General features: G+C 41.0%; 1 protein-coding gene across 1 annotated transcript in view; it reads right to left on the bottom strand.

The window, feature by feature from the left end:
- The window catches only part of sim2 (SIM bHLH transcription factor 2), a gene marked incomplete at both ends in the record, with an annotated part of 60697 nt that extends 49598 nt beyond the window's left edge, over positions 1–11099 (bottom strand). Inside the window, 3 exon segments of the mRNA XM_084320361.1 lie at positions 495–584; positions 3161–3243; positions 10925–11099. Of these exon segments, the coding sequence (XP_084176487.1) occupies positions 495–584; positions 3161–3243; positions 10925–11099 (348 nt within the window).
- Between the last annotated feature and the right edge of the window lie 1372 nt (positions 11100–12471).

Genomic DNA, 12471 nt, shown 5'->3' with positions numbered 1-12471 from the left:
GTGCCCTCTCACTGATGACAGACCACCTCTGTGCCCTCTCACTGATGACAGACCACCTCTGTGCCCTCAAGATAATGTAGGCGTACAGGCATGTGCACAGATAGACCCCAACAGGTGCTTGAGCACCTGCACCTAATTGCCCTCTCCAAGAAGTGCCGTATTACATACATTGCCTGGACCACTGGCAGACCCACCGACATGACTGCCTTTCTGAGGTTCTAGCAGATCCAATTCTAATGCTACAGTAGAGTGACATCAGACATCTCACCCAAAACTAGAGATCCAGAGCAATCTGTAGATAGTACCAACCCTCACTGGAAAATGGATGAAATTTCACTCAAAAGTGTAACAAGGGGAAAGAATCAGTACGGCCATTGATGATGGTTTTTGGGTGGATGTTGGAGGGCAGGGGTGCCCTCTTTTTCTTACTCGAGCATCTGCCCCGTTAGAGGTCTGTGCGCGGGCCTGGGTAGAAGGATATATGGAAGTCTTACCTGGGACAGACCGAGGTGGACGGACGCCGTCTCAGAGATGTACATGATTTTTCCGTCCGAGGCGACAACGAAAACAAAGCCGTCCAGAGTCTGAGGAGGAGACAGAACATGCTTTAGGCAACAAGGGACGGTTCTGCACACAGGGTTCTGCACACAGGGTTCTGCACACAGGGTTCTGCACACCCTTCTGCTCCTCTCCTCAGAAAATACAAACTTCTATAAATGTTTGGTGTGAACATACAAGATTTGTGTATTCATGTGTAAATATGTACACCTAACTCATGACCTACCTAGCCCTTTCTAGAATTTCTTTAAGCTTTAAATATTCACTTATTCCCCACGACACTCTAAAGGACTACATAGGACCGTCTCTTCGGAACAGTCTACTTCCATCACTATAGTCAACATCTACATTATCATTATTTTAAAAACATCTTAAAAGGACCTTAATTAGCAAAGATGTATAACACTTTATGAATTCATTTGTAGTGCATCTTATCTTGTAACCAATGTCCATGGAATTTGTAGTGTGTGTCTCCTGCACAATGTGTTTTTGTATTTTTATGTGCAAATAAACCTAAAATAAACGATACATTTTTTTATCCACTTTTTCTCCTCTTTTTTCTATTTTTCTCCCATCCCAATTTCACTGTGCCAATTCTCCCCTCCCCTGTCTTGAACGTTGCTCGCATATGCCCCCCACTGGCCGGTTGTAGGGAGGATAGAAGCCTTGCATCACGTGTCCCCTCCGATACACGAGGAGGCAGCCTGTCACATCTTTTCACCTGCCAGCGTGGACTCTCATTGGCGAGGTGTAACGTGTGGGAGGCTCACACTACCCCGCCACTTCCTGTCTCTGCTGTGCAGGCGTCCCCCAACCGACCTGTAGGAGTCGCTGTCCACAACGTCCAGATTACCACCCATAGACTTCCCACCCGCTAACTCTGCCAATTGAGTTAGTATGACGGCCGGCCCAAGCCGGAGGCAACGCCGACAGCCGGATTCGAACCAGGTGTCTCTTGCGTTGGTGATGAGCGCAATGTCCGCTGCGCCACCCAGCCGCCAACAATAAACGAAACTTTTGAAATTTAACAGTGAGTTTTATCAGTGCTATACCCATGAAAGTATAGGTAGTGTCTAGATACCATAGCCCGGAGGGGCATTTCCATGGGGAATCTGCACTTTTTCAACTACCACCTAAACAGTTTATTACCATAGCCCTAACCTTAACCACTCTTACCACCTAAAAATCAAAAGTTAATTGTACAAACGTCCTTCCTGGCTATTGGATCTAGACACAGGTAAGAATGGAGACTGTACCTACGTATATCTACCTCTGTGTTTTATTGAAGAGAGCAGAGCACACCAAGCTCACCCGGTGTCTTTGATTAGAAAACGACTTCGGTCTGTAAGACCAGTGGAACGTATCGTCAAGGAGATGAAGGTCCACACTCAAAAAAACAAAAAAGCCAAGCTTTTAGGCTTATTTTGCCTCAATAATTTAACTTTTTTTTAGGACCTTGATAAAACTTGCACAGCACCTATGTTATGACACACTGGCCTTCTTCAGCCTTCTTGCCCCGCTGCTCCAGCACACTGAATGCTTGTGTGCTGAAATGTTTGTGTTGTGCAACTTTATCTGCATTGGGGGGAAAAAAAGGTTTTATGGAAAAATCTTGAAACTAAGTAAGCCTGAATCTTGGCTTTTTTTCAGCACGGACCCATATCTCTCTGTCCACTTACATATTTCAAGCACCATCTGGGTCCAGTACTGATGAAAAATCCATACATGTATATATATATTGGCAAAACCTACACCTACATCCAAAGGCTAATGAAACAAGTGAACTGTACATGACGTTTTTCAACTCAAATAATTTGAAGATTATAGACGCTAACATAATATTACACATCTTGAAATGATGTTAATCAAAATGATGATAGGCTAGCTAGGGGCTATTTGAATTGAACCCTGTCAACTGGAATAAATGGTTCAATTCATATTCTGTTGATTTTGGAGAGGTAATTGAAGTGAAAGTAAGCACATACAGAGTTTGAGTGGATTATGTTACCAATTACAATTTGAATCACGTAGTCTATAATCTGTGATTACATTTTAGAGCAACCCTCCCAACCCAGGTGTATGAAACCGTTAAGTCAATTATCTTCTTACAGTATATGCCGGTGTTTCTCAAAGTGTGGGTCAGGTCCCCACGTGCGGGTCTTATAGGAAGATGAAAATGGGTCCCCAAATGAATTCTCAAAAAGTATAATTCTCTCAAGTTTATAAAAGATCAACTACATGCTGAACTACTGTATGCCAGTAGTTTAGCAGTGTAAAAGCAGGCTATATTTTGTCCTATTCAACACAGTGTATCAAAATGTCGATTCTCCTCTCATTCTCTCGTTCTCTTCCCCCCCCCCTTGTCTCTATCAGCATAGAGTGGGGAGGGGGGGGTGAGAGACGTACACTATAAAATTCATAGTTTTCTGAGCCAAACCAAGCTATGTAGTATGAATACAGTATATATGTAATAATATAGAATTAGAGCTCAGTGGTATGAATACATTTGAACATGCATAAAGAATCACAGATGAAATTGAATCGTGACCTCAAACATTTTGTTTCATATTGAATCTGAATATTTGTGTGTTGTAGTACTGACCTGTAATAGGTGGGAGCCCAGTTCTTTGGCCATGCTGTCCAGCGGACTGACTCTCGCCGGCTGACCCCAAGCATCGCCCAGACCTGCACAGAGAAAAAGAGAGAGAGAGAGAGAGAGAGAGAGAGAGAGAGAGAGAGAGAGAGAGAGAGAGAGAGAGAGAGAGAGAGAGAGAGAGAGAGAGAGAGAGAGAGAGAGAGAGATAGAGGGGGGGGGAGAGGGAGAGAAGAGACCATGGTTTTGATTACCATTTATAGGAGAGGACAGTGCTATCCTTGAAAACAGTAGGCCGATAGCCACATTTAGGCATTTGTGCACACACACACACACACACACACACACACACACACACACACACATACACACACACACACACACACACACACACACACACACATGCATCATCCATAAGACTCAATTCAAATCAAAACAAGATATGGTATGGGCCATGTAACAAAAGAAACAATAAGGGAATAAATAAAACCATGACGGATCATTTTATTCACAGAAAGTGTAGACAGGGATGAAATGCTACAGGACGTTTTAAAACACTGAACCACATCCTGCTGCCAGGTGTTTCAATAACAAACACAATTCAAACAGGAAGGCTTACTGTCATGTTTCAACACACACACACACACACACACACACACACACACACACACACACACACACACACACACACACACACACACACACACACACACACACACACACACACACACACACACACACACACACACACACACACACACACACACACACACACACACACACACACACACACACACACACACACACACACACACACACACACACACACACACACACACACACACACACACACACACTATTCAAGATGCTATATCCGACTGCCACGGTGGACAATGCCCTCTGTGAAAATTGACAACTCTCCACAAGACAGACACCAACCTGAATGATTTACATTTACATGACCTCATATTTGACATTCAACTATGGTTGCAGAATTAACCTATTCACCTATTGTGACTTAATAAATTAATAAACCTCTTTATCTCAAACTATTAAATTCTGAATTTTGGACCCATAGCCCTATGTTACCAATTATGTTGTCGATTGGTACCTTTCTCTGCACAATCCATGCTGTTCTTCACACAGGATACACTCGGCTACGGCTAATTAGCCAAACTAATGCAAAGAAAATGTAGCCACACTGCAAGCCCTAAATGCTGAGGTTTCAGTGTTTATTTCAGGGCTCTGTAAGACGCTATAGGTGGGAGTCGTATGTGAATATGAGCAGCTATTCCCGTGACATGGTGCAAACGGTAAACTGGCCTATCACTAATATAGCCTGGTAATTATGTGTGAACCACACGGATAATGGACTATAAATACATTATTCATCTCAGGTGTATGTGTTAAAAAGTCCCAATTATTTTATAACAATTTTTGTGATTTCTTTGAATCAGAATGTAAATGTTTTTTTAGTCTAAATCTAATTTATATTATTCATTTCCCAGCACCTCTGTCTTCCCTTAGTGAACACCTTGGTGTGTAGTGAACACACTGTTCTTCATAGTAATTATTCCCCTGATTGGCTATACCCCACATCCAAAAGTGAAAAATAACTTTTACAAATTGGCAGGTAGATTCGAGCAGCATTCTGGGCTCCAAAAAATAACAACTAATTGATTAATTAAAGCGAATTGATTAATTAAAGCTAAACTGATCAATTAAAGCTAATTTATTCTTTGTGTCCTGGGCATGTCCCCCCCTGACTTCCTTCGTAACTATACCCTGGTAACTCCCTGGTTCAGGGGACTACCATGGTACAGTATATATACCCTAACTCCCTGGTTCAGGGGACTACCATGGTACAGTATATATACCCTAACTCCCTGGTTCAGGGGACTACCATGGTACAGTATATATACCCTAACTCCCTGGTTCAGGGGACTACCATGGTACAGTATATATACCCTAACTCCCTGGTTCAGGGGACTATACCATGGTACAGTATATATATCCTAACTCCCTGGTTCAGGGGACTATACCATGGTACAGTATATATACCCTAACTCCCTGGTTCAGGGGACTATACCATGGTATAACTATACCCTGGTAACTACCCTGGTTCAGGGGACTATTACCCTGCATGGTAACCCTGGTTCAGGGGACTACCATGGTATAACCCTGGTAACTCCCTGGTAACTACCCTCATGGTTCAGGGGACTACCATGGTATAACTACCCTGGTAACTAACCTGGTATAAGCGAAATGGCAAGGAGCAACTATGTCATTGTTCCCCAGCTCCTAAATAACTTTAAACCCATTTTCCATAATATGGGACATTCAAGTTTTGCTTAAGGTAAATGGGAAGCTGAAGGTGCAATAATGATGACACTGATCATGACAAAGAGTGTTAAGAATTTCAGGGGGGATGTGCTATACTGCACACACACACACACACACACACACACACACACACACACACACACACACACACACACACACACACACACACACACACACACACACACACACACACACACACACACACACACACACACACACACACACACACACACACACACACACACACACACACACGCACGCACACACACATTTTAATTAAATATGCAAATATTTAGCCATGTATATTGTCGTATACAGTATATGGCACAGAGGATATAGCTGTGAGCCTATAATTCAATTTTAAATGTAATATTAACCATAATAATCATGTAATTCTAATTATAAACCAATATAACAGAAATATGGCATCACTGATTTTTATATCATATTCAATTGTTATTGTTGTTGTTGTTATATGTATTTTTAAGTTAAAATGTTAAGTCTAAGCCTAATGTATAATGTAATGACTTAATTCAATGGTTCTCCACGCTATCTGATTATCTCTCTCCCTCTCTCTCTCTCTCTCTCTCTCTCTCTCTCTCTCTCTCTCTCTCTCTCTCTCTCTCTCTCTCTCTCTCTCTCTCTCTCTCTCTCTCTCTCTCTCTCTCTCTCTCTCTCTCTCTCTCTCTCTCTCTCTCTCTCTCTCTCTCTCTCTTATATATATATATATATTACTTGATTAGAAAATATATTTGTATGAATAGTAAAGTGCTATTCAAGAAAGGCTATTGGCAACGATAAGAATATTAACAAATTAAGCAACTAAATTAATCACAAATCACATGTATTGGGGGTGTTGACTTGCCTAATCAATAGGTTACTTACAACGATTGACATTGAGAGACAAAATGTTACTTAAATTACAGGCCTAATGTCCTATATACATGCCCATAAGAGCATTTTACTGCACTATGCCACTACATAATGTCCGAGGGCGAGGCCTTGTCTAAAATGACCATCTATTCATGCATAAATAGACCCGTCCCGGACCCCGGTACAACCGGGTAATGACGGTAAACGCTGAGGTGAGGAGATTTTATACAAGCAGCCGCCTGACTGCAGACGTGGTGTATAATTGTGTTGCGGCTGCCTCACGCTTTGAAGGCCTCCCTCCCGTCAGAGCCCGCTTTCAAGAAAATTGTTTTGAATCCTCAACATTTTCACAATTTCCTCACTTAAATAGTTTCATTATAGCCATGTGCCCCAAGTGCGTCTGTATCTCTCGGGACATATAGGACGCAGTGATACTCCCCGATCTTTATTGGACTGATCCATATCCTCTTTTGAGCTATATGATCAATGGCGATTAGATAATTATGAGCTACTATGAGCCTTGGCATTAGTCTAAACTGTCATGGGGAAAAAATGCTTATTTTGTGCGTTTTGCTGCTATCAGGAAAATTGCAGGGGGGACATATAGCCAATCACCATGAAGTCAAATGTCCCTTCATTCTGAGCAGAAAGTGAAAAGATGATGTTATAGTGAGCAGGTGGTCAGCAATAGAGGCCTTGCACTGAATGCTTGTGTTCTCTTTCTCCCACGGTAACTAACGAATAACCACTTTCAAAAGAAAATGCCTCATGCAGTGGTGGTAAACCCCTGAGCATTCCAAGGCATATGCTCCTGCAGCAAGTTAAAGGCCCAGTCAGTGATCCAAATGTAAACAAACTGGTAGCACCACCACCAAAAACATGAGATTGGAATGGAGAGACATGTGTTTTCTCCATTAGCTTGTGATAAAAGGACTAACACACAACAGGTATGTATTTGTTGTATGTTCTGCCTGTATAATGTCAGATATATATTCCCGTTTACAATGAACGTTCCAAATATAACCAATTTTCCATCTATACAGATAACCTATTGATAAGGGGGGTCACGTATGGGGCTTTAAGATCACGCGTGGGGTGAATAGTTGTACAAGACATAGTCTGGCCTATATTATACAATTTGCATATTCATATTGCAGTATCGATTGTGTGTCTTTTTCCAAATAATTTGGATTTTGTATGATATTGTTGGATGTGCAATCACTGTAGAATCGTTCTTTATTTAGGGTTTCAATTGAGCATAAAAATCTCCCACAGACATATACCTGCTGAGTGCCAAAGCTCTAATAGGTGCAACAACCTCTCTCCAAATCTCCATAATCACCCCCATTATGTGCATTGTGGCGCTAACATGAATTGTGGATATCCTGACGAGATGTGACCGCCACTAAACATTCCTCCAACACTTACCACCATGGGCGCATCATGGCACTTCTCGTCGCCCAAGTCATTATCAATTATTCCCCCGCGTGCACGAGGAGATGTATAAAGCACTTATATGCGATAGAACAACGCAACACGATTATTTAAACAGCGATTCATATTTCATGTTTTTCCCCCTGTATAGGCTAATCCTCAGAGATGCTATAATAATTCCCACATTATTTTGAATTAAATACATAATGTTATGCAGATGAATAGCATTCGCGCATATAGGCATTTGAATTATTAGCCATCATATCGTTTCATAAAATTATTAAAAGTTGGGCATTTTACTATACCATTTTGTTATGCTTTGATAAAGTATTATCTGAAATGGCTTATACTGCAGCTCAAATGTGACAGATTTGGCATCGCATTGGAAATTGTCAAACATCTTACAATATTTGTAGACTTATAGACTAAATCGTATATGATCATAATTATACATTTTATTAAATCCATAAGAAAAAACGCCATATGTAGGCCAACCATCATGAATCATCAAAACTAAAACAATTTCAGCAAACTCAACGTGCCTAAAATGTATATAGACATAATGCTCAACATACTGTTAAAATTAGACACGTTTTTAATGCAAGGAGTTTTCTTGAGCTTTAGGCCTATAGAGTTCACACAGAAAAGTCCATAGTCCATAATATGAGACGTACGAAAATATATGACACGGGTCAGAATAACATTTATGCTTGCTTGTATATACCTGTTCGGCTAGATTGATTTAATTGGAGTATAAGACGTGAATTGACCTCCATGACGTTTGTCAGTGTTATGCGGGCATCGGGGCATGTTAGTTGCGGGGAATTATATGGAAGCTGCAGAAATAAAACGGGAGCAAAATGGGAGCTAAAAATGAACATATGATTGACGTCACGTGTAGCCAATGGGGCGATTGACGTGGTATGGCTATTCACTCGATAACCTCGTTCCCAGTTGTATCTCCTCCGTGAGATAAAGCCTGGTAAAGAACTACGGCCGAAAGTGTGTATATGTGGGGTAGAATTTCCAGTGTATACTTCCCCTGGAAGCTGCCTCCGAACAGACCAAACGTTTCCCGAATCCTGTCGGCAAACACGTCCCGACTCCCGGTCATGTAGTAAATTATTCAGGCAAGCCGTTGCAGTGGCTTAAACGAGGAAATATTGTGCACTTCACACGTTTCTATAATTGTTTTGTCGAAACCGGAAAGTCTGTAGCCTGCACTTCCGTTTACACACTTTAGGAGGCATATCTTGTCCAGCCTATTCACTCGATAGCAGTCAGCCATGATAAAAACTGGGACAGTGATGGATCATTCTTTTTTCCACTACACGTGAGATGAAATAATATAAGAGGGATGAGATCAAACATTATTATGGTTGCTGTCAACAGCTGGATCCAGTTATCTGGAGACTCCAGGGTTAGTTATTTGTTACTTACAACGGTAACAGTTGGGGATCCGAATAAAATTAAATACAAAAAATTGCATAAAGCCTAATAAAAGATATTTAATCAAATTAAGAGACGAGAGAGGTGTAAACTTGGGCCTGTGTAAATGAGGCCTACTGCATGCTTGGGCGAATATTCTCAGAGTACATGTATCACCATGGTCATCATGGACTAATTTATTCCAATTCCAAACGATCTTATACGTTAACAAGTGGCTAAACATATAGGCTATATATATAGGTCTAAATCGGACAGTTGAACGGTTATAAAGTAAACGCGGCCTGTCTTATCTGCAAGTGCTCGTTCGTTTTTGTGTGTTAAGACTGTGCTTGAGCATGGCTGATTACTTAATTTGCAGTTTGCATGTAAATTGACAACCAATTTCATGACCAAGCGCACTGACGCGACGCCTATTTGGTTGAGCCTATTTAGGCAATCGAAAGATAAACTGTGTGTTCCATATGTGGTGCATGCGCGCGCACAACTTCTTTACAAGACGCGGAATCCCGCATATATGGATATTAAAAAGTCACAGACCATGCACCTGGCACGGGACCATCCATCCAATAATCAGACAAATCGACGGTAGCCATAACATTATGTTGGATATAAGAAAACAATGGTAACATGCTATGCCTAATAAACCAATGGACACGGCCTATTATTAAAAGTTATAAATGTGACTTTCGTGAAACTATCAACTCTTCCAAACAGGCATTTGTTGGCTTACAAAGTGTATTATGCATGGATATACTTGCAACATTTCCCTTTCACTTTATCCGGTGATAATAAATTAAAGTAGCATATTTTGAAATATATGACGTTTGAAAGTATAATGCATTTATTCTGTGACTACATCTGTGACTATAAATCACACGTGTTTAATTTGTGAAATGTCTTGAACTCGGCTGACATCTCCATCAACACTCCTGCAGCTCTAACGGGTGGCCCGCCCGCCTGCGACTGGAGCGGCCCGTGTGTCAGCCGCGACTTTATGAGTGATGACAGACCAATCCAGGGAAAGGAAAGGGACTGTTGTTCTGGGGCCTTCGCCTGTCCAAATGTTGGTTTTATAGAGTATAGCCTAATTAAACAATTAATCTTTGTGATCGAGTGAGTCACTTAGAAATTACGTCAACATGTTTATTGATCGCGTGAAAGGGAAATGTTCAAATCTGATATTTATAGCCTATAGATATGCAGTAATTTATTTTTAGCAGTAAACTTTTAAAAGTAAACCAGTATTATATTTTTTTTGTTGGCATTTGAGGGTTATTTTAGTTTTTGATGACATATTATGCTAGTTTTGTCATTGCGCTGAATTACTTTATTATGAAAAAATAATATGGCATGCTAATAATCCTAAACATGGTCCATATTGACATTTTTGGAGGAACGAATTTTGTAAAAACAGTCATCGTTTTTTCCCACAGAGCAGTGAATATATATACAAGAGTAGACCAGTTCTCTTGAAAGTTTCTTATGAATTTAGCTTTTTACATGCAAATTAAGTTGCTGCTTATTTTTCACACAATAACATAATTTGCCAACAACAACCCCTTGGCTTTCTGACATTTCTGCATGAGACCGCCTCAAGCCATAATTTAAGGATTAATTGAAACAAAATTAAATATGAATCCTTAAGGGTGAGTGTTATATATAGCTAATACTTACCATCCGGAAAGACGGCTCTCATCTTCAGGTAACTGGTGGTAAGCCGAATGATCGACGCCTTGTCCAGTTGAGAGGTAATGGCGGAAGGCAAAGGAAGCAGTTTAGCCAATTCGTAAAATTCTCCATTTTCTTTCTCTCGTCGCGTCTTCGCAGCATTCTTGGATTTTTCCTTCATCTCTGGCAAATAATTATGAATTCTTCATGCATAACAAGATCCTGAAACTCTCTTTGACTTGAAACCCTTTGCCTTTAGATTTTCTACCATATAACTTGGCAAACGCGTTATTATTTTTATTTAAATTCTGAACAATTCTGAATCAAATGGAGAAAAAAATGGGTTTTCTTCCTTTTGCATTCCTTCAGACTAGGCCTAATTAAAATCAGCAAAAGCATTTAAATTATAAATAGGTCACCCATATGCGTAATTATACCATCACAGAAATACACATAATCTCTTAAATTGCATAATGCGTATGGTTTAGACAGCATTAAAAGACAACGAAAATGGCTAGTGTCTCCAAATCATGTTAAACTATTTTCCTGATCCTTTTCATTCAAAGTAATTGAGTAAGTTATCCATCCTTATATACGCGGCGTCCTGGAACACGGACATAAGAAACAGGTTGCTCTCTGACGCGCGGAAGATGCAAGGCTTAGTTGGTTCGGTAAGATAAGATAATATAAGATATTCCTGTATTGATCCCCGTGGGGTAAGTTAGGCAGCCTATCCTACACTATTTCAGCATGAAATTACTATTTGACACCAGCTTGGGTCCTTTTCTCAATATTGCTTCAATAAGCCCAACTCCGTTTGCGCAAGACGCAGGGCTTTACGCACAGCGTTATTCTTCTTGTGCCGTTTTGATGGTCAATCCAACTTCAAATGTAACCAATAGTTTAGCACTGCTGTATACATATTTAAAATATCCATATGGTTAGGAGGACACGTTTCAAGACGCCATGCCTACATGATAACCATTATTTACCATCCGAAGACCTGTTACCATTTCGGTCGGTTTTATTTTTCACTTTTGCCTTTAACGGGTTCGCGTCTTCCACAATTCACATGGGTATATTTGACGACTTCGGGCATGTGTTCATTTACTTCGCCGTGGTGGGCATGTTGCCTGGTTTCATGGACCGGAGTGCCGTTATGATCACCTCTTCATCTCCTCGACCGTGTTCGCCTTCAATAGGTTATGATGACACTTTTGCGCGGAGGCTCCCAGTCCCACTCCACTGCCTATATATAATAACACCGTTTTCCCGGATAAAAGTGTCCTCTTGTAATCCTTTGGAGTCGAGTTAATAAAGTCCAACAATCTCAAAAGACACCGATTTTCAAAAGCACCAGCAGCACCATAATTCCGTTTGCAGAAGAACCAGGAGCTGGTTGAGCGAGAGGCGGCGCGCAGGGAGGGAGGGGGGGGAGGGAGGGGGGGGAAGGTCTCCCGAAGCACCAGCTCACTGAGCCAATGGGGAGGTGTAGTCTGACGTCACTGGTTGTTCCACTCGTATAGGGATTTATCATTGGGAAAATGGATTAT

The sequence above is a fragment of the Notolepis coatsorum genome (genome assembly GCF_963971535.1).
Source record: "Notolepis coatsorum genome assembly, chromosome: 8".
NCBI lineage: Eukaryota > Metazoa > Chordata > Actinopteri > Aulopiformes > Paralepididae > Notolepis > Notolepis coatsorum.
The sequence above is the reverse complement of the archived record's forward strand: the minus strand, read 5'-3'. Positions and strand labels throughout refer to the sequence as shown.